The following is a 26,514-nucleotide window of genomic DNA, read 5'->3' on the forward strand; positions in this document are numbered from 1 at the left end:
TCTTTAAATATACAAATAACAGTCGCATTTACAAAACTGTCTCAAATATCGCCACCATTTCTTGAAATGCAATATATCGTTACCTTTGAAATATGGATTTGCTGCACCATGAATGACAGGGAAATCTTAAAACCAATTCATTAACATGAGGGGATCATCTATATTAGGCCTATTTGATGCCTGAATTAAGCCAGGATAATTCGACAACACTTAAATGTTCTAATGAAGATAGATGTTGACAGGCAATGGACTATACTTACAGTAGCTCGTGATACAGTCATTCTCTCCCTCCTCAGCTTTGGTAAAACATGTTTAATTCTTTTATACAGACTTTAAGAACAAACACACACACACTGTCATCCACACCCAGCTGCCAGATAAACCACCTTTTCAGACACACAACGAGGTGTTTTGAAGTCTACCTCAGAGAAGGCCGGGAGCGTGCGCACACTGTCAGGCACAGATCGCACACCGGACCATCAATCACAGCAAAATATCATAATTACAACTAACAACTGACAGAAAGGGGACAAAAATATGAATGAATTCAGCAAAAATACCTATTTCCAAGCATTGTATTTTAAGCTTGGCTGTATGGGTAAACCAAATACATTCTTCTGTACAAATTGAGGCTATATTGAATGAAGTCAGTGCTTGTAGTGTATGATAATACAGTGTATTGTAAAGTTTAAACATCATAACACATAGCAATCTGTATTTGAAGTTGTTCTTGTCAATTCATCATATTCAAATGAATTATATTCCAAAGTACATTTATTTGTAATCAAGTTATCAAAATGATTTTCCCTTTTCAAATCCCCTTCTACAGAAGGCTCCTGGACTATATTCGTTCCTGTGTCCTGCTGGACAGAGCTCATTAGTTAACTCTCCCCCCTCTGCCTCTCAAGGCTATTCCTTCAAACGTTCTCTCCTCCCCCCTCTGCTCCTCCTCCTCTCCTTCCCCCTACCTCTCCACTCCTCTGCTCCTCCTCTCCTTCCCCCTACCTCTCCACTCCTCTGCTCCTCCTCTCCTTCCCCCTACCTCTCCACTCCTCTGCTCCTCCTCCTCCTCTCCTTCCCCCTACCTCTCCACTCCTCTGCTCCTCCTCTCCTCCCCCTCTCTCCTCCTCCCATGCTCCCAAGATGTTGAGGTACAGTCTCATAGCTCAGTGCGGGAGCGAGAGATGCGTGGGCCTTTTCTGATCTCTTTCCTCTTCTCCTCCTTCCTCCTCCTCTTCTCCTCCTCCCTCAGGATCTTCTGAAAGGCCTCCGCAGTGTGAAGCACCTGGAACAGGGAGAGGAGTGGGTGTGAGAGTTGAAGGAGTGTTTCCGTGTAGGTACTTGCGGGCGTGTGTGTGCTGTCAGGAGAGGTAGGGTAGGATCTGGAACAGCCAGAGAGGTGCTTGGTGAGGCTGAGAGCTACTCAGAGCAGGACTCACATCGTCTCTCTCCGTGCGGTAGGGGTTGGTGAAGTCAGGTGATTTCTCTGCTATTCCCAGCTCCTGCGACATCTGACACATAGGAGGGAGGAAAGAGAGGAAGGGGGAGGAAGGGAGGAAAGAGAGGGGTAGAAGATATACATGAGCAGGAGTAGAAAAGGGCTGTCCTGTGCTACCCTCACCTGTGCTACCCTCACCTGTGCTACGCTCACCTGTGCTACCCTCACCTGTGCTACCCTCACCTGTGCTACCCTCACAGTATGCAACAAAGTTTTGGGTCCACTGAATAGACTGTATTCCTGTGCAAACACCCCCCCCCCCCTCATTCTCACCAGTGTGAGCACGTGCTGGTGTGCCCCCCCAGTGAAGACCCCCGTGAGGTTGCAGAAGCGCAGCCCCCAGCGCAGCAGCCCCCCCCAGTCAGAGTTGCGGTCGTAGTAATGGTGGACGATGCGGGGGAACCGCAACGCCACATCTCCGAAGAACGCCGTGTTCTCCACCACATGGGAGTAGGCTAGAGGGGGCCGGAGGGGGGGGAGTGGGATGGGGGGGGGGTATAGAGATAGGTGGCCAAGGGGAGATAGCGAGGGAGAGAGGATGGGAGAGAAAGAAAGAGGTGGGGAAGGGAGAGAAGGAGATTAATGATTTGCAGCAGTGAGAAGGAATCTGCGAAACATGTCATGTACACGAATAGACACAATCCTGAACCTTAGAAGCTGCCAGGCTAAAATGAGAACTAGAGATGGAGAGAGAGAGAGAGAGAGAGAGAGAGAGAGAGAGAGAGAATGGTGGTGGGGGGAGGGAAGGCGGGTGGATGGATGGGAGATGGTTGAAATAATATGGGAGCAGGCTCGGACACTTTGACACAACAGAGAGGATGGGGCTGTGTCAGACGACACACTGGAGGAAAGGACTTAACAGAGAGAGAGAGCCAATGATCAAGGAGACGGAGGGAGAGGGGGATGAGAGCCAGGCACAGGAGCAGGCAGAAGACAAACTGCATTAATATCGAGTGAGAGAAGGAGGGGAGGAAAGGAGAGGACAGGCGTGGAGAGGAAAGGAAGGAGGAGGTGAGGAAAGTGAAGAGAGGTTAGGAGAGGGAGCAGCCTGACCTTCTTTGATCTTGTCGTCCATGGGGAATGGGTCATCAGGCTGCATGTTGGCTGCAATTAGGATCGCTCTGGAATCCTCCAGTACCTACACACACACACAGAGAAACACACACACACAGAGAAACACACACACACACACACACAGAGAAACACACACACACACACACACACAGAGAAGCACAACACCAACGCTGACGCTGAGGGTGGCTTGATACTGTATGTACTGCAGGTCATCCATGAGGGGCAAACAGACCTGGAGGACAGCAGCCTCCAGCAGACTGCTACTCCAGCATCAACACACAACAATATAATAATCGTGTCAATAACCGTCAGAGCTAATCAACCCCAGCCTCAATCAGCAGGATGTTCTGTACCCAACGATGGGATTCTACTCATGCAATCACAAAAGGCTTAAACTTCCAATGAATGTTCAGATGTTATAGATTTCTAGACTAAATGATGGTACCGTTTTCCGAATCAGTCCCATTGTTACAATCTACACTGAGGAAGGCCTGCCAGTGACAACCCTGGTCCATAGCCCTGTGTGTGTGTGTGTGTGTGTGTGTGTGTGTGTGTGTGTGTGTGTGTGTGTGTCCAGGCCTGAGGCAGGGCCCGGCCCAGCCAGTACCTTGAACAAGCCTTTGAGCATGATGTCTATGATCTTGTACTGCTGGTTGATGTCATTCAGCTCCACCAGGTTCTTCAGGGCGTTCAACTGATCCTTCCTCTTCGTCTCAAACAGGCGCTTGTCTGGCAGGAGGGGGTAAGGATGACAGTAACACACACAGGACTGTGCACACACACAAACACACACTCATACACAGGGTAACACTCATACACAGGGTAACACACACACAAGGAACCACAGCTAGTAGTAGTAGATTGTCGACACACACACACACACAGTGTGTAAGAGGATACAGATCTCCAGGTTGGAGTCATGTCTGTGTCTGTGTGTGTCTGGATCTGCAGAGGCTGAGGCCACCACCAGCAGGAACACAGAGCACACACTCAGCATGGCAAGCAGGGGGCGACAGAGAGGCACTCTGCTAACACACATGGTAGAGAGGGCAAGGTTAACTGTCAATTTCAGTTTCAGGTACAATGTGTCTTTGAGCCGCTGCACAGCACGCTGCAGACCTGACAGTGACGAATCTCTCTCTCTCCTTCAAAACCCTGATGCATCGAAACACCCCCAAATAACTTTTTCAACTCTGTCACCATCGCTTTCCTCGATCTTGTACTTCCACGCGCTCTTTTCCTCTCTTCCTCTCTCTCTTCCTCCCTCTCCCCCTCTCCCCCTCTCTCCCTGGTCTCTCACACACTCACTCCATCCTCTCCCAGCTTTGGGACTGGGACGCCTCGACATTCTCTCTAAGTTCCTCTCTCCTACCCCCCCGAGCTTGTTAATACATTTGAACCAGATGGAAGGGGGGGGGTGAGTGAGAAGATAAATAAAAGCCCTAAAAATAGCCCCCCCCACCAGATGAATATTGGATGAGAGGCGGTTTGAAAGAAACCGTTAGTCGAAAAGCGATGTGTGGAGAGGAGAAAACCATGTCGATAAAACATACAAGATATGCATAATTCAGCTAGGCCTCCATCGATGGTAATAGCCAACCCAGGTAGGAACAAAGAGAGAGAATGAGAGACACGAGGAGAGGGCGAATGAGAGGGGGAGACAGAATAATGAAAGTGAGTGAGGAAAAAGGGGGAGCGGAGAGATGGACGAACGAGAGGAGGAATGAGAGGATGGAGGAAGAGGGAGCCTGCCCAGGACCTGAAGGGGCTAGCAGGATTCCTGGTGAATGTCATTTGGATTTGCCAAGGACAAGCCAAGGGTGAATGAAAGACACAGGCAACAGCTGGGAAGAGACAGAATAGTCTGAAAAAAACGAATCAGAAAGAGAATGATCACCAGTGATGCTTGATGTCCACTGTTAAGATTCCTCCTGACAGAGCAGTGATATCTGAGCCTCAACACCACAGCAGCACTGTCTGAAGTCATACATACTGATGTATAGACCAGCAGTCTAGCACTGTCTGAAGTTATACTGATGTCTGGACCAGCAGGCTAGCCTCAACACTACAGGAACACCTTGTCTGAAGTCATAGACTGGCAGGTTAGGCTTTGCTGCATTGTAACGTAACCTACCTGGTCTCAAGGAGGGCTTTTTCTCTGAGTAAAAATACTGATCTGGGAGCAGGCCCTGGTGTTTGTTTCTCTAGAAGAAGAGAAAGGGAGAGAGAGAAGAACAAACTCCTTAAGTACAGACCTGGTACAGGTCCTGGTGGTCCAGGGGGTCGAAAGGAGCTACATAATTGATATCGATTCATTTAGAAGGCTTGAAGGAAATGAAATCTGGGATCAGATCACCATTCTTCCAATCCCCAAAGACACTCCCGCCGAAGTCTCGAGCATAATCTGCCATGCATCTCCACCGCACAGGTTTAAAACGACCCCCGCTCCCCTGGTAACATGCATTATTTGTACGTCGCTTGGGATAAAAGTGTCGGCTATATGTATAAACTGTGAGTGTAACCCGCTCCAACCTTTCATCACCGGTACTGGAGACGTTTTCCAGGGATATTCGTCTGCAGAAACGAGAAGCCAGAAGAGCGCTGGCTGTATCAGAGGAGTACCGAGAACAGATATCTGAAGCTGCTTTCCGTCTTTTTTTCCTCAGACAAGTATCTCCACTTAAAAACGATAAAGTAAATGATGTGAAAAGCTCCCAGTAGCCTAACCTCCAACTCCAACACCGGCAGAGAACATCATTTCATTCATATGCTAATTCAGTCGGTGGGTAATAGGCCTACAGCACATTTGGTTGGAGCCGGTTGCAAGAAGCAAGGTCATCAACTTACTGTTGAACCCAATCAACAGGCCGACAGCACATTGTCCACCCCAGCTTGGAATTCAGGTTTTAGAAGGTTGTGTGTGTGTGGGGCAGCTTGAAGGAAAATCAATAACGTGGAATAAGACCATAAAGTCGACCGCTTACAGTCATCAATTAGCATCACAATCCATTAAGGTATTATTTCAGATATTACGGAGTAAATGACTGTTACGGCCTCGGAATCCCATCAGCGGGCGGTGTAAAACAGACGAATGAGACCGTTACGGATTGGAGTAATCCACGGTAGAGCACTGATCACACTGAAGATCCGTTCAACCATAGCCGCACTGGCCTTGAGACACAAATATGGGAACTGTAGTGTGTCAAGGCCATTAGCACAACCCTCCCCGTAGCAACTGCTTCTCCAACGCCGACTCCGAAATGAAACGACCTCTAGCCTTATTGCATTAAACCCTTTCTCCTGCAGTTAGGCTAAAGCCCAGGTAAACACGAACCTTATGGAAGAACATCACACTGAGTAACAATAATAAACTACGTGATCCTATCCTCCTCCTAGCCTGGTGTGGGAATCCAGGCTGTCAGATTTGACACATCATGGCTCTCCAGCGGTGGAGTCGACCTACTCATCTTACCATCTTTTCGTACTCCTCCAGTGGTACTGGGCACCCGCGATTTGATAGCATTCCTTATCCAACCAATGTGAATGATTGACTATGCCCAACTCTGACCCCTCCACAGCCCTGCTGCATGCTTTGCCTAGTGGATGAGTTTAGGGGCATCCACACTGCTTACCCTCACATCTACAAAACACAGGCTACTTTTGATACTGAAGAGGAAATTCACACGACAGAACCGTTTACAAAGACGTTATGTAGGCTATACCTAAAAATTAAACAGATTTGTTTGTCGATCACGAAACATTCCTCCAATTAGTTAGGGAATTGATTACTACTTTGAGATTTGAATTCGATCGATTTTAAAGTTACTCATCTTAAATTGATTTGCAATACCAACGCATCTATTTAGCATCGGTGATGGCCATACATGCGATAGATGCGGTCAGCTTGTGGCGACTAGGCATTTGACAAAAACTCATCACTCACCGTGAAGTAAAAAAAAAATCAAATAAAAAGAAATCACCCCACGGAACGTTAACGATCACTTCCTCAATACGATAAGCGATTTGTCACGCTTTTACTTTTCTCATTGAGATAAAAAATGTACGTAGCCGAGCATTTGATTGCTCGTTACAATCCTCAAGTGACAATGTAGCATTTGAATCGTTAATTTACGTACACTACTCGTTTGCTCCAGTCCTTGTGCGCCACGGGTCATACCGGCTACTGACTTGGCCAAATGACAGCTAGCGATGTGGGAGGAAGGATGATGTAGTTTCCGCACGGAATATTTAGAGAGACACACAGCCTCGTCATAGCGGTCAATCACTCTCCTACGATCTCAAGTCCACCGGCGTAACGTATCGTGAACTATACCGTAACATATAAGACTAGAACACATGCTATACAAATACAAATAACAATATATAAATATCTTTCTCAAATACGTTTTAATGATTTATTCATTCATGTGAGGGAAAATACGTTGCTGTGCTAGACTACTTGTAAAAAAAATAGTCTTCTATGGCAAGTCTTCAGAAAAGGCTTCTTGAGAGCAAAATCAAGACAAATAAATGGAAAACATCACAATGCGAAATGATGTGTAAATGATTTGATTCCATCCAAACTGTACGCCAGTTCATCCTCTTGCAGTAGAAGTGTTCATCCTCACAGTGCAAGCAGACAGGCAGCTGGAGAGCTCTTCAATGTGCCTGTGCTGCAGGGTTAAAGATTCTGGATATGAGACAGCTTCTATAGGGGCTGTGTGTGTGTATATACAACTGTCTACAGCTCAGAAAGACGACAGAGAGATGTTGTGAGGCAAAGTAAATATTATTTTCTGAGGGATGAACAGATTGACTCAGATTATATCCACGGCCTGTAATCAGTAAAGATTGATACTAGTAAGTGGCGCTAGCACTTCTTATATATATCACTTCAGTGATCTTGATACCTCTCTCTCATCTACTATTGATCCCTCTCTTGCTACCTCTCTCTCTCAAGCTACCTCGCTCTCTCTCTCTTGCTTTCTTTCATGTGTGTGTGTGTGTGTGTGTGTGTGTGTGTGTGAAGGATACAGAAGGCTGGTGGTCAGCAGATGGAGGTGAGAGGGGGGCAGTGAGGGCAGGGACTCCATGAGAGCGTCAGCCCGGACTCTCTGTTCCTCAGATGGTGGGGGGTGGAGGACACTGCTCTGGAGCTGGGGAGGAGAGGAAGAGGAAGAGGAGAGGGGAGGAGAGGAAGAGGAGAGGGGAGGAAGAGGAGAGGGGAGGAGAGGAAGAGGAGAGGGGAGGAAGAGGAGAGGAGAGGAAGAGGAGAGGGAGAGGGGGAGGAGAGGAAGAGGAGAGGGGGAGGAGAGGGGGAGGAGAGGGGGAGGAGAGGGGAGGAAGAGGAGAGGGGAGGAGAGGAAGAGGAGAGGGGAGGAAGAGGAGAGGGGAGGAGAGGAAGAGGAGAGGGGAGGAAGAGGAGAGGGGAGGAGAGGAAGAGGAGAGGGAGAGGGGGAGGAGAGGGGGAGGAGAAGGGGAGGAGAGGGAGCGGGGGAGAGGAGAGGGGGAGGAGAGGAAGAGGAGAGGGGGAGGAGAGGGGGAGGAGAGGGGGAGGAGAGGAAGAGGAGAGGGTGAGGAGAGGAAGAGGAGAGGGAGAGGAGAAGGAGAGGAAGAGGAGAGGAAGAGGAGAGGGTGAGGAGAGGAAGAGGAGAGGGAGAGGAGAAGGAGAGGAAGAGGAGAGGAAGAGGACAGGGGGAGAGGAAGAGGAAAACCAATTGAGTAGAAAGAGAGAACGGTTTAGGGTTAAACAAGAGAGAGAGACAAAGAGAGAGACAGAGAGAGAGAGAGAGAGGGGACGACAGAGAGATGACAGACAGGAGCTTGGTGGTGATAGAAGCTGTGAGAGGTTTAAATAAGAACAATCTCCCATGAGATCATCTTTGATCCAACAACCCCTGGTCTCACTCACACATCTAGTCTCTATCTCTCTCCCTCTCTCTTAAACACACACACACACATCACAGCTCTGTCTGTGAGGCACAAAGGAAACGCAACAAACAGCAGAAGATGGTGAGGAGGGAGAGAAAATGTTCCAGAACACTGTCACTTCCTGTCCAGAACACTGTCACTTCCTTTCACTCTGAAGACAGGCAGTGAGGGACTTCCTGTCACTCTGAAGACAGGCAGTGAGGGACTTCCTGTCACTCTGAAGACAGGCAGTGAGAGGGACTTAATGAAGCACTGTTTCCTGTCTGGACACACTGTGGAAGAGACTACGACTGCGTGTACTGTAAGTGTGTGTATACTTGTGTGTACCTGTGTGAGCAGCAGAGTGTGTGTGTGTGTGTGTACCTGTGTGAGCAGCAGAATGTGTGTGTGTGTGTGTACCTGTGTGAGCAGCAGAGTGTGTGTGTGTGTGTGTACCTGTGTGAGCAGCAGAGTGTGTGTGTGTACCTGTGTGAGCAGCAGAGTGTGTGTGTGTGTGTGTGTACCTGTGTGAGCAGCAGAGTGTGTGTGTGTGTACCTGTGTGAGCAGCAGAGTGTGTGTGTGTACCTGTGTGAGCAGCAGAGTGTGTGTGTGTGTGTGTGTACCTGTGTGAGCAGCAGAGTGTGTGTGTGTGTGTGTACCTGTGTGAGCAGCAGAGTGTGTGTGTGTGTACCTGTGTGAGCAGCAGAGAGAGAGCCTGTGTGCTCTGCTCCCCCAGCTCCTCCAGTCCTCTTGTCTCCACGGCGTCCAGCACCTTTCTCAGGTCTGGCTCCCACATCACCACACTGCTGCCTGCTGCCACCAGCTGCACGCACACACACACCCTGCTCAGCCTGGTAACATTGGTGTGTGTGTGGTGTGTGTGTGTGTGTGTGTGTGTGTGTGTGTGTGTGCTACCAGGCAGAGCAGGGTGAGACTGGCAGGGTGTAGCAGGCAGGTTTCTCCAGAGTGGAGGAGAGAGTGGAGGAGGAGACGACACCAGGGCTGGCACACCACATGCTGGGCTAGAGACGGGCAGAGGGGGAGAGAGGGAGAAGGAGAGAGAGAGAGAGGGAGGGGGAGAGAGGGAGACAGGGGGAGAGAGAGAGAGACAGGGGGAGAGAGAGAGAGACAGGGGGAGAGAGAGGGAGAAAGAGAGAGAGAGAGGGAGAGAAAGGGAGAGAGAGAAAGAAGGGAAAGGAGAAATTGAAAGAGTGAATTAAACTGACAGAGACAGAGAAAAGTATCAGGCAGTCTAAGATCATCAGTGCTCCTTTTTCTCACCTCTATAGACAAGCCTACATCACTGTCAGACAGAGTTAGTACCTGTGAGAGGACTCCTCCTCTGCAGGTAGGCCAGTAGAGAACCCAGACAGCCCACAGACACCCTGAGCACCACGTGCTGCCTCTGGAGGGGAGGGTATGGAAAGGGAGGTCAGAGAGAGGAGGTGTTGACAGAGATGGGGGGGGGGGGGGTTATTCAGTTATATAAGGAAACAAAAGTGTGAAGGTGTTTGATGGAGGAAGAGAGAGAGCAAGCCAAGACATGCAAACCTACTTAGACCGACATGAGTGAGAAACATATATATGCACATGACCATGGAGTCAAAAGTGGGAGTGATGACAGGAACAGTGGGAGGAGATAAAGGGAGGGAGAAATAAAAATAGAGAGATGAGAGAGAAGGCACATTGATCTGGAGAGGTAGAGAAAGGAGAAAGAGAGAGAGAAAGAGAGAGAGAGAGAGAGAGAGAGAGAGAGAGAGAGAGAGAGAGAGAGAGAGAGAGAGAGAGAGAGAGAGAGAGAGAGAGAGAGAGAGAGAGAGAGAGAGAGAGAGAGAGAGAGAGAGAGAGAGAGAGAGAGAGAGAGAGAGAGAGAGAGAGAGAGAGAGAGAGAGAGAGAGAGAGAGAGAGAGAGAGAGAGAGAGAGAGAGAGAGAGAGAGAGAGAGAGAGAGAGAGAGAGAGAGAGAGAGAGAGAGAGAGAGAGAGAGAGAGAGAGAGAGAGAGAGAGAGAGAGAGAGAGAGAGAGAGAGAGAGAGAGAGAGAGAGAGAGAGAGAGAGAGAGAGAGAGAGAGAGAGAGAGAGAGAGAGAGAGAGAGAGAGAGAGAGAGAGAGAGAGAGAGAGAGAGAGAGAGAGAGAGAGAGAGAGAGAGAGAGAGAGAGAGAGAGAGAGAGAGAGAGAGAGAGAGAGAGAGAGAGAGAGAGAGAGAGAGAGAGAGAGAGAGAGAGAGAGAGAGAGAGAGAGAGAGAGAGAGAGAGAGAGAGAGAGAGAGAGAGAGAGAGAGAGAGAGAGAGAGAGAGAGAGAGAGAGAGAGAGAGAGAGAGAGAGAGAGAGAGAGAGAGAGAGAGAGAGAGAGAGAGAGAGAGAGAGAGAGAGAGAGAGAGAGAGAGAGAGAGAGAGAGAGAGAGAGAGAGAGAGAGAGAGAGAGAGAGAGAGAGAGAGAGAGAGAGAGAGAGAGAGAGAGAGAGAGAGAGAGAGAGAGAGAGAGAGAGAGAGAGAGAGAGAGAGAGAGAGAGAGAGAGAGAGAGAGGGGGTTAATAATGTGTTGTCCTCCCCTGACAGGCCACACTGAGCACACACCTGAAATAGTCTGCAGGGCCAGACAGCTGTAGAGCAGAAGGCCAGAGAGACAGAGAGAAGATAAGGAGAAGACAGGAGAGAGAGAGGGATAAGGGGATGACATGGAAAGGAGAGGAGTGGAGGATGGAGAGGAGAGAGGGAAGAGGAGGCTTATAGCACTGTATGCTCTATAACCTCAGATCTCTGGACACATTAGAACATCTCTCCCTCCTCCTCTCCCTCCTCTTCCCCTCCCTCCTCCTCTTCCTCCTCCTCTCCCTCCTCCTCTTCCCCCTCCTCCTCTCTCTCCTCCTCCTCTTCCTCCTCCTCTCCCTCCTCCTTTCTTCTCTGTAGCTACAGATCTCTGAACCCAGTAGAGCAGTGGTATGTATGTGTATGTTTGTGTGTATGTGTGCACGAGCATCTGCACTTGTGTGTCTCTCCCCCATAGCCTTGTGTGTGTGTGCGCATACAGGAATACATATGCATGTGTGAAGCATGCTTGTCTGTATGACTGGGTGTATATGTGTGTGTGTATGAGTGTGTGTGTGTGTGTGTGTGTGGAGTACCTGCAGCAGCAGGCTGTAGAGAGCAGTGGCCAGGCGCAGGGCCCCAGAGGAGCCCAGGGGGTAGAGACAGCTGTCAGCGCTCCCTACAGGCCTGGAGCCAGACCCCGAGCCCACAGCCACATCCAGCAGCTCTGAGGACACATCCACATCCAGCACTGCCTGCAGCAGCTTCAGAGAGCTGGCTGGGAGAGAGGAGAAGGAGGGATGAGAGGAGAAGGAGGAGGGATGAGAGGAGGAGGGATGAGAGGAAAAGGTGATGTAGAATTTGATATCACATTGTTGTAATGATGAAGATGATAATGTAATGATGAAGAGAGCCAGAGAGAGAGCCAGAGAGAGAGAGAGGAGAGACAGAGAGAGAGGAGAGCCAGAGAGAGGAGAGAGAGAGAGGAGAGAGAGAGAGAGAGAGAGAGAGAGAGAGAAGAGACAGAGAGAGGAGAGCCAGAGAGAGGAGAGAGAGAGAGAGAGAGAGAGAGAGAGAGAGAGAGAGAGAGAGAGAGAGAGAAGAGAGACAGAGAGAGGAGAGCTCCTATCTCAGGTCCTGCACCAGTTAAAACACTGCTCACATGGCAGTGAAGCAATAGAGATGCTCACCCAATAGGAGTTGAGTTGGGCTAGTCATCTCTAGTTAGAAATGATCCAGTGGTTAGTTAAGATAGTTAGCCAGTGGATGTTTAACAAGTTGTGTAGTTGTAGACCCAGTAGTAGTTGTGTAGTTACCCAGCAGCAGAGTGTGTGTGTGGACCTTCCTGCAGAGCAGAGTCTGGACCATACTCTCCAGGTTCACACTGATTCTCCTGTGGACCTGAACAACACAATAACAACACAATAACTCAACAACACAGAACACAATGCCATACACCACAACCTAATACAGTACAAAGCAATACCACACTACGCAACACCTTCACCACAGCAACAGCACAGAGCACAACACACTCCAGGGACGCAACAAAATATTTTGTCACAAAAAAGGCCACGCAGCACAGATCCACTTTGTGTGAGTCATGCATGAGGGGGAGCAGAAATCTATATAAGACACCGTGTCTGAGAACTCTGGGTTCTGTGTTCCAGTCAGTAGGAGAACACTCTGGGTTCTGTGTTCCAGTCAGTAGGAGAACGAGAAGACATTGCTTCAAAACTGCTAAAAGAATCATTTCAAATGAGTGTTGATCAGTCGATCTGGCCCCACAGAACCAACTACAGAACCCCTAACTTTGTGATCTGCTTCATTATCTCCCAGGCTGGCGTAAATACAAACCCAGATCAGAGGACCTGGGAGAGCTGTGTGAGAGGATCTGGGAGAGCTGTGTGAGAGGATCTGGGAGAGCTGTGAGAGAGAGGACCTGGGAGAGTTGTGTGTGAGAGGATCTGGGAGAGCTGTGAGAGAGAGGACCTGGGAGAGTTGTGTGTGAGAGGACCTGGGAGAGCTGTGTGAGAGAGGACCTGGGAGAGCTGTGTGAGAGGACCTGGGAGAGCTGTGTGAGAGAGGACCTGGGAGAGCTGTGTGAGAGGACCTGGGAGAGCTGTGTGAGAGAGGACCTGGGAGAGCTGTGTGAGAGGACCTGGGAGAGCTGTGAGAGAGAGGACCTGGGAGAGCTGTGTGAGAGAGGACCTGGGAGAGCTGTGTGTGAGAGGACCTGGGAGAGCTGTGTGAGAGGACCTGGGAGAGCTGTGTGAGAGAGGACCTGGGAGAGCTGTGTGAGAGGACCTGGGAGAGCTGTGTGAGAGAGGACCTGGGAGAGCTGTGTGAGAGAGGACCTGGGAGAGCTGTGTGAGAGAGGATCTGGGAGAGCTGTGTGTGAGAGGATCTGGGCTGTGGAGACTTACAAACTGAGTTTGTAAATGAGGGTTTTAGCTGAGACCCTAGACACTGGAGAGATCTGCCAGTATCCATGACGATATGGCTTTCTTGTGCTGCAGCCTGGAACACTCCTGTGTGTGTGTGTGTGTGTGTGTGTGTGTGTGCAGTCTGTTTAAGCAGTGAGTGTGTGTAGCATGCAAGCTTCTTGTGGTGACTGTGTGGTGTGTAGCGTGCAGTGTGTGTGTGTTGCTGTACCTGGCTGCAGTGTGTGTGTTGCAGGGTGACCAGGGAGGACAGGAGCAGGCGAGCGCGACACTGCAGGGCGCAGGACGGAGAGAGGGAGGGAGAGAGGGAGGGAGAGAGGGAGGGAGAGAGGGAGGGAGAGAGGGAGGGAGAGAGGGAGGAGGAGGAGAGGATAGCTTGTAGTTGATTCATTAGTCCAGTGTTGCTCAGCAACATGGACCCAGCTGAGGACAGACAGACACAGTCAGTTAGTAAATACTCAGGAGAACAACAAGTGTGTCCATGTGTGTGTGCACGGTTTTTCCTGCATAGAGAACAGTTGGGCGCGTGCCTAAGCCGTTTTCCCGAGCGCCTATGACAATCCAGAGTGCCTAAGGCAAATAAAAGCTGTTCATCACGCGTGCAGTGCATGACAGCGAATATGTTCTAAATAGTATGTTTCGAGTAGGCTACAGCCGAATCCTCGTTCTGTTTTGATCAATAGTAATCGAGTTGATAAGCGTGTCTTCTTGTCTGATCAATACGCAACTGTGAGGTGTGCGAACAGACAGAGTGGCCAGTGAACTGTCGTTCCACTGCGAGGGCCAGCCCAACGTGCACAAATACACCTGTACGAATGCAAATGAAGTTTGCACTCAAAATGCTGACAAAAGCTTAATTAACGATTTCCAGCAGCCTCCATTGGTATTCTTAACCTGGAATTATAATATACATATAGTGTCGGCACGAAGAAAAAAAAAAAAAAAAAAAAAAAAAGATAAGATAGATGTCTGCTAAAAAAAAGATAGATGTCTGCTAATAAAGTGACCGTGTGTGCATGCGTGTGCATGCGTGTGTGTGTGCATGTGTGTGCATGTGTGTGCGTGTGTGTGCATGTGTGTGCGCGTGTGCATGTGTGTGAGTGCATGTGTGTGCGTGTGTGTGCGTGTGTGGCACCTCCATCACCACAGTGAGCTGGAGGCAGGCTGAGACAGCAGTGCAGGAAGGTGAAGGCCGGCAGCAGAGACTCTGTGTTGGTGGGCTGCAACTTCCCTGCCAAGTTACTGACTGTACACACACACACACACACACACACACACACACACACACAAGGACATGAGAAAGACCAAGAGAGTGAAAGAGGAAGAAAGTGAAACAGAAAAGAGAGGAACATGACATGACCATGCAGTGAGAACAGAGAGTATCTGTGGAGCCTGTACCTCCATCCTGTCCCAGCCTGCAGGGGACCTGTCATACCGGCTGATCAATACACAGCTTTACGGGTGGTGGGGGGGCAGTGGGGGGGCAGGGTGGTGGTGGGGGGGCAGGGGGGTGGGGGGCAGGGGGGTGGGGGGGCAGGGGGGTGGTTGACTGGCTGGGGCAGGGTGGTGGGGGGGGATTCATTTCCTTTTAGATTCACGTTTATCTACAACAAGAGCTTGTTCCTCTGCAGCGAGGTAGAGAACTGTGACTGAGTTGACAAGTAAGGAAGTGCAGCACAGACACTGACTGAAGATCAGTGTGTTTGACCCCTAGGACGAGCCTGTGACCTTGACCTCTGACCCTGTGACCTGACCGTGGTAGAGCAGCTTGAAGTGGGTTCCGTCCGTGTCACTGTCAGCCGGAGCCCGTCTGGTCTGGGTCACACACAGCAGCCTCAGGACCAGGGAGAGAGAGGCCACACCTGGAGGAGAGAGCAGGGAAGGAGAGAGGAGAGAGCAGGGAGGGAGAGGAGGGAAAGAGCAGGAAGGGAGAGGGAGGAGAGAGCAGGGAGGGAGAGAGGAGAGAGGGAGGGAGGAGAGAGACAGCAGGGAGAGAGGAGAGAGCAGGGAGGGAGAGAGGAGAGAGCAGGGAGGGAGAGAGGAGAGAGCAGGGAGGGAGAGAGGAGAGAGCAGGGAGGGAAAGGGAGGAGAAATAAAATTACATAAAAGCAGAAGTATGTAAAAGAAAAAGTAGAGGGAATATGAAGAGAAGGCAGGCAGACAGGATGAACCCGTAGAGGGAGGATTAAAGCAGACCCTCATCTACATTTTCTCCTCCGCTCCATCACCCCCAGGAATACTTATCTAAAGGGTAGCTAATATAAAGTATATATGAATGATAATTCCTCAGATGGTGTAGGCAAGGAGGAGCAGAGAAGAGGAGCCAGGAGGAGAGGGTAGAGGACAAAGTGGATGTGTGTGTGTGACTCACCCTGGCCTGGCCCCTCCAGGGTGAGTCTCTGCAGCACCTGGAGCAGGGTGGGGGGGAGGAGGGCAGCCAGGCTGGCATCACAGCTTCCCCTGCCCTGCAGGAACACCTCCAGCAGGGCCAAGGCCCTCTCTGCCAGGGCCCCCTCCCTGGTGCACACCAGGCCCTGGTACACAGACAGCAGGATGGAACTGGAGCTGTGTAGTGTGTGGAAGACAGTGGAGGTGAGGTAGGTGAGGTAGGTGAGCAGGGTCTCACCAGCATGGTCAGGATGACTGAGGGGTTCTTCTCCATCAGAGCCAGCAGGACAGCGCTCTCCTGGTCCTGGTCCTGGTCCTGGTCAACAGTTTGGGTCGATCACGTTTTAATCAGGTCAAATCCGTAAATTTCAGTCTGAAAAATGCTTGTTTTTCCAACGTTGTACAAAAACACGTTTCTTATCAACCCCTTAAGGGGAAAAGCATAGGCAAATGTGAGCCCCCTCCACATTCTAGACACTCTCCCAGACGCTCCCAGACGCTCCCAGACGCTCCCTGACCTCGGGCTGCTCTGGAGCCACGCCTGGCTCCCTGGTCTGGTGGCTCAGCCACAGCTCCAGGACCTGGGCTCCAAAGCCCTGGGCCAGCTCAGGGTAGCGGTACAGGAAGTGGAGGAGGGGGGCGTGATGGATGTAGAGGGAGGAGAGGCTGGGGCTGGAGGCCAGGGTCTTACTGATGCTGTTCAGAGGAGCCTGGAGGGAGGATGGGGGGAGGAGAGGGATAGAGATGAACAGAGGGTGGGGGAGGATGAGTGGCAGAGACAGAGAGAGTTTATGAATTGATCTGATTTCATACTACAAAGGGATTCATTTTATCCTCCAGTCAGAAAGAGCAAGAGAACAAGAGAGCGGGAGGAGAGAGAGCGAGCGAGGGGGAGGAGCGAGCGAGCGAGGGTAAGGAGAGAGAGACTGTGTGTGAGTGAGCAGCGTTACCCAGGCGAGAGGGGGGCTGCGGTCCTGAGTGGCAGCCAGCAGGTAGAGGGCAGCTCTGAGCCCCCAGGGGGGCAGGGGGGGGCCGTGCCCCTGCTGCTGGACTGAACACAGCAGCCCACACACACTGGAGAACACTGTGGAGTCAGGAAGCAGCCTGCAACACACACACACAGAGGTACACACACACACACACAAACCGTAAGTATTTATGGGCCTGAGAGGGATTGTGCGTATTTACGTATCTCAGAGTGTGTGTACCTGTCTCCATGCTGCAGGGCCAGCTGCAGCATCAGGAGCAGGCAGTGCTGCAGGCAGTGCTGGGTGGCCTTGGGGCCAGCAGAGGGTGTGTGGGGCCCCGGGGCCTCAGCCAGCAGAGAGGGCCAGTCTGACACACGCACACACAGAGCAGGCAACACGCAGCCCAACACACTGTCCACCTCCTCCTGGTCTGGAGCACACACAGGGGGTGAGTCAGTACCTGTGTGTGGTGTCTGGGTGAGTCAGTACCTGTGTGTGCTGTCTGGGTGAGTCAGTACCTGTGTGTGCTGTCTGGGTGAGTCAGTACCTGTGTGTGTGGTGTCTGGGTGAGTCAGTACCTGTGTGTGTGGTGTCTGGGTGAGTCAGTACCTGTGTGTGGTGTCTGGGTGAGTCAGTACCTGTGTGTGGTGTCTGGGTGAGTCAGTACCTGTGTGTGTGCTGTCTGGGTGAGTCAGTACCTGTGTGTGTGGTGTCTGGGTGAGTCAGTACCTGTGTGTGGTGTCTGGGTGAGTCAGTACCTGTGTGTGGTGTCTGGGTGAGTCAGTACCTGTGTGTGTGGTGTCTGGGTGAGTCAGTACCTGTGTGTGGTGTCTGGGTGAGTCAGTACCTGTGTGTGGTGTCTGGGTGAGTCAGTACCTGTGTGTGGTGTCTGGGTGAGTCAGTACCTGTGTGTGGTGTCTGGGTGAGTCAGTACCTGTGTGTGGTGTCTGGGTGAGTCAGTACCTGTGTGTGTGCTGTCTGGGTGAGTCAGTACCTGTGTGTGTGGTGTCTGGGTGAGTCAGTACCTGTGTGTGGTGTCTGGGTGAGTCAGTACCTGTGTGTGGTGTCTGGGTGAGTCAGTACCTGTGTGTGTGGTGTCTGGGTGAGTCAGTACCTGTGTGTGGTGTCTGGGTGAGTCAGTACCTGTGTGTGGTGTCTGGGTGAGTCAGTACCTGTGTGTGGTGTCTGGGTGAGTCAGTACCTGTCTGTGGTGTCTGGGTGAGTCAGTACCTGTGTGTGGTGTCTGGGTGAGTCAGTACCTGTGTGTGGTGTCTGGGTGAGTCAGTACCTGTGTGTGGTGTCTGGGTGAGTCAGTACCTGTGTGTGGTGTCTGGGTGAGTCAGTACCTGTGTGTGGTGTCTGGGTGAGTCAGTACCTGTGTGTGGTGTCTGGGGGAGTCAGTACCTGTGTGTGTGGTGTCTGGGGGAGTCAGTACCTGTGTGTGTGGTGTCTGGGTGAGTCAGTACCTGTGTGTGTGGTGTCTGGGTGAGTCAGTACCTGTGTGTGGTGTCTGGGTGAGTCAGTACCTGTGTGTGTGGTGTCTGGGTGAGTCAGTACCTGTGTGTGGTGTCTGGGTGAGTCAGTACCTGTGTGTGGTGTCTGGGTGAGTCAGTACCTGTGTGTGTGGTGTCTGGGTGAGTCAGTACCTGTGTGTGGTGTCTGGGTGAGTCAGTACCTGTGTGTGGTGTCTGGGTGAGTCAGTACCTGTGTGTGTGGTGTCTGGGTAAGTCAGTACCTGTGTGTGGTGTCTGGGTGAGTCAGTACCTGTGTGTGTGGTGTCTGGGTGAGTCAGTACCTGTGTGTGGTGTCTGGGTGAGTCAGTACCTGTGTGTGGTGTCTGGGTGAGTCAGTACCTGTGTGTGGTGTCTGGGTGAGTCAGTACCTGTGTGTGTGGTGTCTGGGTGAGTCAGTACCTGTGTGTGGTGTCTGGGTGAGTCAGTACCTGTGTGTGTGGTGTCTGGGTGAGTCAGTACCTGTGTGTGGTGTCTGGGTGAGTCAGTACCTGTGTGTGGTGTCTGGGTGAGTCAGTACCTGTGTGTGTGGTGTCTGGGTGAGTCAGTACCTGTGTGTGGTGTCTGGGTGAGTCAGTACCTGTGTGTGCTGTCTGGGTGAGTCAGTACCTGTGTGTGGTGTCTGGGTGAGTCAGTACCTGTGTGTGGTGTCTGGGAGAGTCAGTACCTGTGTGTGGTGTCTGGGTGAGTCAGTACCTGTGTGTGGTGTCTGGGAGAGTCAGTACCTGTGTGTGGTGTCTGGGTGAGTCAGTACCTGTGTGTGGTGTCTGGGTGAGTCAGTACCTGTGTGTGTGGTGTCTGGGTGAGTCAGTACCTGTGTGTGGTGTCTGGGAGAGTCAGTACCTGTGTGTGGTGTCTGGGAGAGTCAGTACCTGTGTGTGGTGTCTGGGTGAGTCAGTAATGTACCTTGCAGCGGGGAGATCTGGGACAGCAGACACACACTGAGCTTCTGAATGAACACACTGCACGACACATTCAGAGAAGAGTTCCTGAGAGAGAGAGAGAGAGAGAGAGAGAGAGAGAGAGAGAGAGAGAGAGAGAGAGAGATGGGGGGGAGAGAGAGATAAGGGGAGAGAGATGGGGGAGAGAAAGAGAGAGAGAGAGATGCAGGGGAGAGAGGACAGAACACCATCATGATTTTGACGGGGTGAGCTTGTCAAAGTGAAAGAGAACAGAACAGTGGTTGTGTTCTGAAGACAGCATTCTCACTTCAGGTAAGAGCTCTGGGGATTCAGTTTCATTCCAGCTCACACACCAAAAGAACTCCTACACACACATACACACAGTCCCACACATACACACAGTCCCACACATACACACAGTCCCACACATACACACAGTCCCACACATACACACAGTCCCACACATACACACAGTCCCACACATACACACAGTCCCACACATACACACAGTCCCACACATACACACAGTCCCACACATACACACAGTCCCACACATACACACAGTCCCACACATACACACAGTCCCACACATACACACAGTCCCACACATACACACAGTCCCACACATACACACAGTCCCACACATACACACAGTCCCACACATACATTTACCAGACACAGGGAGAGAGATGTACCAGCGAGACAGAAGCTTGACGACCAGGAGGAGCCAGAAGTGACAGTAAAAGAATGGAGATCTCAGGCTTCGCTGCTTTGTTAGGCTCTGTTAGCCTGTGTGTGTGTGTGTGTGTGTGTGTGTGTGTGTTCTTCTGTTACCTGCCTCCTACACATAGGACAGCTTTGTGCTCCAGAGCCAGCCTGTAGAAACCAGACGAGGCTGGAGAGAGGGAGGACGAGAGTAGGAGGAGGAGAGGGAGGAGGAGGAAGAGGAGGAGGGATATGGAGGAAAGAATGGGGAATAAATGGTAAGAAGAAGAGGTGATGGGTGACAAGGTAAACAAGGTTCTTGCATTGTCAAGTGCTATCTCATGTAGTAATGACCTTACCCTGTGACCTCTGACCCTAGTGAACCTTTCTAGAACTCTGAGCTCACCCAGTTTGGCAGCAAAGCGGGGCATGAGCGTGGGCAGCAGAGAGAACTGGGACAGCAGGATGGGGTAGAAGTACTGCAGAAGCTGAGGACTGGGAGAACACTCACACTGCTTCTACACACACACACACACACACACACACACACTATAAGTCAACACAACATACTATGAGTATAAATGTACTATATGTGTGTGTGGAGTAGCAGCTCTCACAATGACTGTGGGGATGCAGACAGAGTCACAGCTGTGCAGAAGACACAGACACAGAGACTGGAGCGGGTCCTGACTCTGACCCTGACTCGAGGGAGCGGTGAACACGTTCTCCTTCAGCCCGGGCTCTGACGCACACTGCTCCGCAAGCCTGACACACACACACACACACAGACACACACCCTACTGAAAAGGACACATAACGTACAGTAAGTTGAGGTTCTTACTGTGTGCAGCCTACCTGCAGGCGGCCTGCAGGCAGACCAGGGCCTGAAGTAGAAAGCCCCCCGCCCCGGAGGCCTGGCTGTGGGCCTCACTGACCTTCAGACTCCCCTGGAGACACAGAGGTGCGGGGAGGAGAACGCTTACAGATCAGAAGGAGCAGGAGAGAGGAGGAGAGAGAGGAGAGGGAGGAGGTGAGGGAGGGGGAAAGGGAGGAGGAGAGGGAAGAGGAGGAGAGGGAGGAGGAGAGAGAGGAGGAGAGGGAGGAGGAGGAGAGGGAAGAGGAGGAGAGGGAGGAGGAGGAGAGAGAGGAGGAGAGGGAGGAGGAGACTCACAGGGCCTGGGCGGTGAGAGGAAGGTAGGGGCAGCTCAGCACACCTGGCTGTGATGGCCTCCACCAGCTTCTGCACAGCCTGGTGCTGCACCGGGCTGGACTGGTGCTGAAGCCTGCACACACACAGAGGACTGAGTAGGAGTAAGTGTGTGTGTGTCACTGTGTGTGTGTCACTGTGTGTGTGTGTCACTGTGTGTGTGTGTGTGTGTGTCACTGTGTGTGTGTGTGTCACTGTGTGTGTCACTGTGTGTGTGTCACTGTGTGTGTGTGTCACTGTGTGTGTGTGTCACTGTGTGTGTGTCACTGTGTGTGTGTGTCACTGTGTGTGTCACTGTGTGTGTCACTGTGTGTGTGTGTGTGTCACTGTGTGTGTGTGTCACTGTGTGTGTGTCACTGTGTGTGTCACTGTGTGTGTGTGTGTGTGTGTGTCACTGTGTGTGTGTGTGTGTGTCACTGTGTGTGTGTCACTGTGTGTGTCACTGTGTGTGTGTCACTGTGTGTGTCACTGTGTGTGTCACTGTGTGTGTGTCACTGTGTGTGTGTCACTGTGTGTGTCACTGTGTGTGTGTCACTGTGTGTGTCACTGTGTGTGTCACTGTGTGTGTGTCACTGTGTGTGTCACTGTGTGTGTCACTGTGTGTGTGTCACTGTGTGTGTGTGTGTACCTGAGCAGGGTGGAGGCAGTGTGTGCTGCCTGAGTGGCCACCTGCAGACTGGAGGAGGCCACGCCCCCTAACACCACCTCTGCCACCGCCAGGAACGCCGGGCCGCTGGGGAACAGACGCACTCCTACGGGCTGTCTACTCACACACACACACACACACACAGGCCACGGCTGACCTACTGTTCTGTTGGTACCTGTGTGTGTGCTGACACTGCAACATGTGTGAGTACCTGTGTTGCCCCAACAACACCTCTAGAAGCGTATCTGTCTGTCTGTCTGTCTGTCTGTCTGTCTGTCTGTCTGTCTGTGTGTCTGTCTGTCTGTCTGTCTGTCTGTCTGTCTGTGTGTGTGTGTGAGTGTGTCTGTGTGTCTGTCTGTCTGTGTGTGTGTGTGTGTGTGTGTGTGTGTGAGTGTGTCTGTGTCTGTGTGTGTGTGTCTGTCTGTCTGTGTGTGTGAGTGTGTCTGTGTGTGTGTCTGTCTGTCTGTCTGTGTGTGTGTGTGTGTGTGTGTGTGTGTGTGTGAGTGTGTCTGTGTCTGTGTGTGTGTGTGTGTCTGTCTGTCTGTGTGTGTGAGTGTGTCTGTGTGTGTATTAGGGATGCCACAACTCTCAATATAATATTGAACTTTTTGTTATGTGCTTGTGAAAAGCATTTCTTTATTTTTTGGTTTGTTTTTCTCTGAAAGTCTCTCTAGCACTAAATTGACAACACAAGTCTACGCACTGAGGAAACGCCTTCACACAACTAAATATCCAATCACAGCTCTGTTCAATCTTGGGGCGGAGCCAGATGTTGTAAACGTCCCACATTTTTGTATATGTTTATTATATGCACCTTCCTGCCACAGTAAATTCTGTGTTTGTGTGAACTTACATGGTTAATAAACCCAATAGTGATTGTGTGTGTGTGGACGTCACCTCTCCAGGACCTCAGTGAGGAGCAGCAAGCCCTGTGTCTGCACCTCCAGGCTGCTCATCCTCAGAACCTGCTTCACACTACACAGCAGGGACTCAATACCTGACACACACAGACACACACACACACACACACACACACACACAGACACACACACACACAGACACACACAGACACACACACACACACAGAGAGAAAGGAGGAAGGGAGGGAGACAGATTGAATGAAGTGGAGCAGAAGGTGAGTGAGATCGTTTCTGGTTGTGCTGGTGGCGACAACCTTTACCTCTATCAGCAGACACTGTGTATGAGAGTGTGTGGGTGTGTTAGTGTGGGGTGTTAGTGTGTGTGTGTTAGTGTGTGTGTGTTAGTGTGTGTGTGTTAGTGTGTGTGTGTTAGTGTGTGTGTGAGAGATGTGCCTCACCATAAACAGAGTGACACTGGGAGAAGAAGAGCGGATCTTCAGTCAGCATCAGCAGACTGCTGTGAACAGAGCCCAGCAGAGCCTCACTGGTGGTACACAGACACTCAAACAGGAACTCTGGACCAGGGAGGAAGAGAGGAGAGGGGGAGGAGAGAGGGGGCAGGTAGAGGGGCAGGTGGAGGAGGGGAGAGGGCCATGAGAGGGAGGAAGGAGTAGAGGAGCAGGGAGGACAAAGTAGGGTGTGTGTGTGTGAATGTGTGTGTGTCGCCCACCAGGTACGTCTGCCAGGATGAAAGGGGCACAGTACTGAGTCGGGGAGTGAACCAGGATGGCCACCATACACTGGGCACTGGCAACCTGCAACACCTCATCCCCACTCAGCAGCAGCTACACACACACACAGACACACACACACACAGACACACACGGACACACACACACACACACACACAGACACACACAGACACACACAGACAGACACACACAGACACACAAACACAGACACACACGGGGACACACGGACACACAGGGACACACACAGACACACACAGACACACACGGACAAGCACACGTGTTGTGTAATCATCAGGTAATTTCATGACAGCTTCTGGTTAGGATCAGCTCTACTGCTGCTAACACCTTCTTCAGTATCAGAGGCAGAGAGAGCTGGGGGGTCCTGGTCTGCTGGTCCTGCTGCTGGTCCTGCTGCTGGTCCTGATGCTGGTCCTGCTGCTGGTCCTGCTGCTGGTCCGGGTCAGAACTGCTGTTCATCAGAAAGGAAACCACCTCTCCCAGCTTCAACAGCTGGAGCAGCAGACCTGGGACACACACACACATCCAAACATGTGTCAGTCAGTGCTGAACCAGCACACACACACACACACACACAGATACAGGTACAAACACTGATTAGCCATCAGTAAATCGTCTGTATAGAGCTGTGAGCTGTCTCACCCAGACAGTTGATGGTGAGCTGTGGGCAGCAGGCCTGCTCCAGGGTCTTCAGGAGCTGCATACACAGACGCTCTCTCAGGGGGCCGGGGAGGGACAGGGCCCCGAAAGAAGTGCCCCCAGAACCCCCAGCAGCGCCGCACACACGCTGCCACACGTAGAACAGAGACGTCTTCAGCCCCTCGTCTGGGTAGAGCAGGGCTGAGCACAGACGCTCCAGCAGAGGGCCTGCAGGAGGGGGGGGAGGCAAGGGGGGGGGGGGAGGCAAGGGGGGGGGGGGGGAGGCAAGGAGGGGGGGGGAGGCAAGGAGGGACGGAGAAGAGAGGGAGAGACACGTTGAAGAGAGCACAATAACCGGAGAAGGATCTGCAGCAACAACCAGACATGAAACGACTCCTCTCACCGAACACACACACACAGAGTGTACAACACTCAGGACCAGGACTACTCTGTACACAGGCTTCCCTTTGGTCAGGGCGTGCTTGATTTAGATGTAAGGACAGAGTGAGCTCACACAGACTGCCTGGCAGTGCTTGGGGAGGCCGAGGCTCGGCTGCTCTGTGGAGCGAATCAAACTCCTCCGAGGGAGGAGACGCCTCCACACACAGGACTACACAGAAATCTGAGAGGAGACGTGAGAGAACAGGAGGAGAGAGGGAGGGAGAGGGAGACGGAAGGGAGGGAGGGAGGGGGGAGAGGTGGATAACACAAGGTTTTAGAGAGGGAGAAAGTGCTCGTCAGAGAGAGAGATAGTAAAAAGGGGAGGGAGGAGTAAGGAGCAGGCCTTAACTGAAGGGCAGACAACCCTAGCAGAGGCTGGCTGAGGAGCAGACAGGGAGCAGAGAGAGGGTGGAGCCTGCATGGTATCATAAGGAGCAGAGAGAGGGTGGAGCCTGCATGGTATCATAAGGAGCAGAGAGAGGGTGGAGCCTGCATGGTATCATAAGGAGCAGAGAGAGGGTGGAGCCTGCATGGTATCATAAGGAGCAGAGAGAGGGTGGAGCCTGCATGGTATCATAAGGAGCAGAGAGAGGGTGGAGCCTGCATGGTATCATAAGGAGCAGAGAGAGGGTGGAGCCTGCATGGTATCATAAGGAGCAGAGAGAGGGTGGAGCCTGCATGGTATCAGACCTCTGACCAGAGGCACATCCTCACTGCTCTCCTGCTGTGTACATGCAGGTTTTAGAGACTGTTCTAGAACCCTCTCTCTCTCTTCACTGTCCCCTTCTATTTCACTCTCTGTCCCAACAGTCCGTAAACCCAAACCATTTCTCTTGTTCATTATTCTGTTGCTCTCGTTTGAATCTCCCTGAACCATCTCTTACTCCCTCCTCTCTGTCTCCTCCATTTACTCTCTCTCCCCCTCTCTCACCTCTCTCTCTGTCTCTCTCCCCCCTCTCTCTCTCCCCCTCTCTCTCTCTCTCTGTCTCTCTCTCCCCCTCTCTCACCTCTCTCCCCCTCTCTCACCTCTCTCTCCCTCTCTCTCTCACCTCTCCCTCTCTCTCTCCCTCTCTCTCTCCCTCTCTCACCTCTCTCTCTCTCTCTCCCTCTCTCTCTCCCTCCCCCTCTCCCCTGACAGGGGGCTTGTGATAGTGACACCAGTGTGTATTGGGCCTCAGTCATTGTTTAGCTGTCGTTACTCTAAACACACCAGCACAGCCTTGCTGAGTGACCAGGACCTGGAGGGAACACACACACAATACTGGCAGCCCCCATGTACACACACACACATGCACACACACACCCTCACATGCACACAAACACACACAAACGGACACACTAAAACCTGCCCTCTCAGATTATAGATTGTCCACATGCAACACAAAACTGGCGAGACACACACACACCTATTTATTTATTTATAGTTTCTAGGTGGATATAAGTAACTATACAGGTAATGGGTGAGGACAGTTTAATTCCCAGGTGAGGACACTGCTCAAGTAAACCCTCACACAAGATTAATGTATTTACTTGGAAACAAATCAAAGGAAGAAGGTGGGGAAGGCGGGAGAGAGAGAGGGAGAGATAGGGAGGGAGAGAGAGGGAGAGAGGGAGAGAGAGGGAGAGAGAGAAAGAGAGTGCTGCGTCTCACCATGTTCTTGGGCCAGGCTGTGAGGCAGGTTGGGAGCAGCATCCAGCAGCTTTCCCAGGAAGGTGAACGTGGGCAGGAAGCCTCTCACACTAGCCTGCTCACATAGCTGGAGGAGGGAGGGAGGACAGGGGGGGAGGGAGGACAGGGAGGGAGGGAGGGAGGGAGGGAGGGAGGGAGGGAGGGAGGGAGGGAGGGAGGGAGGGAGGGAGGGAGGGAGGGAGGGAGGGAGGGAGGGAGGGAGGGAGGGAGGGAGGGAGGGAGGGAATAAAGGAAGGGGGAGGTTGGATAAGAGGAACAGTGTGAGGGAAAGTGGAAAGGTGAAAGAGGGAGAGAGAGAGGGTAAGAAGAAGGGATGGAGGACATAAGTTAGT

General features: G+C 51.8%; 1 protein-coding gene across 1 annotated transcript in view; it reads right to left on the minus strand.

Moving 5' to 3' along the window:
* Positions 1-1,074: 1,074 nt before the first annotated feature.
* LOC146252854 (meiosis inhibitor protein 1-like) overlaps positions 1,075-26,514 on the minus strand; it is a 28,457-nt gene continuing 3,017 nt past the window's right edge. The window contains exons 7-42 of the mRNA XM_084676784.1: positions 26,144-26,249; positions 24,055-24,279; positions 23,740-23,918; positions 23,373-23,487; positions 23,101-23,217; positions 22,680-22,779; positions 21,765-21,899; positions 21,101-21,212; positions 20,785-20,876; positions 20,547-20,694; positions 20,336-20,447; positions 20,059-20,119; positions 19,229-19,311; positions 17,052-17,241; positions 16,794-16,947; positions 16,362-16,553; positions 16,082-16,159; positions 15,827-15,989; positions 15,210-15,317; positions 14,591-14,701; positions 13,667-13,878; positions 12,328-12,412; positions 11,608-11,789; positions 9,986-10,174; positions 9,807-9,888; positions 9,399-9,505; positions 9,175-9,306; positions 7,607-7,728; positions 7,218-7,240; positions 6,045-6,168; positions 3,473-3,600; positions 3,180-3,301; positions 2,552-2,636; positions 1,772-1,953; positions 1,440-1,511; positions 1,075-1,285 (exon numbers count right to left, since the gene is read on the minus strand). Coding sequence (XP_084532910.1) covers positions 1,160-1,285; positions 1,440-1,511; positions 1,772-1,953; positions 2,552-2,636; positions 3,180-3,301; positions 3,473-3,600; positions 6,045-6,168; positions 7,218-7,240; positions 7,607-7,728; positions 9,175-9,306; positions 9,399-9,505; positions 9,807-9,888; positions 9,986-10,174; positions 11,608-11,789; positions 12,328-12,412; positions 13,667-13,878; positions 14,591-14,701; positions 15,210-15,317; positions 15,827-15,989; positions 16,082-16,159; positions 16,362-16,553; positions 16,794-16,947; positions 17,052-17,241; positions 19,229-19,311; positions 20,059-20,119; positions 20,336-20,447; positions 20,547-20,694; positions 20,785-20,876; positions 21,101-21,212; positions 21,765-21,899; positions 22,680-22,779; positions 23,101-23,217; positions 23,373-23,487; positions 23,740-23,918; positions 24,055-24,279; positions 26,144-26,249 — 4,554 coding nt within the window. The 3' untranslated portion in view covers positions 1,075-1,159. The remainder of the gene's footprint in view (positions 1,286-1,439; positions 1,512-1,771; positions 1,954-2,551; positions 2,637-3,179; positions 3,302-3,472; positions 3,601-6,044; positions 6,169-7,217; positions 7,241-7,606; positions 7,729-9,174; positions 9,307-9,398; positions 9,506-9,806; positions 9,889-9,985; positions 10,175-11,607; positions 11,790-12,327; positions 12,413-13,666; positions 13,879-14,590; positions 14,702-15,209; positions 15,318-15,826; positions 15,990-16,081; positions 16,160-16,361; positions 16,554-16,793; positions 16,948-17,051; positions 17,242-19,228; positions 19,312-20,058; positions 20,120-20,335; positions 20,448-20,546; positions 20,695-20,784; positions 20,877-21,100; positions 21,213-21,764; positions 21,900-22,679; positions 22,780-23,100; positions 23,218-23,372; positions 23,488-23,739; positions 23,919-24,054; positions 24,280-26,143; positions 26,250-26,514) is intronic.

The sequence above is a fragment of the Hypomesus nipponensis genome, chromosome 17 (assembly GCF_054491055.1).
Source record: "Hypomesus nipponensis isolate SF chromosome 17, ASM5449105v1, whole genome shotgun sequence".
Lineage (NCBI taxonomy): Eukaryota > Metazoa > Chordata > Actinopteri > Osmeriformes > Osmeridae > Hypomesus > Hypomesus nipponensis.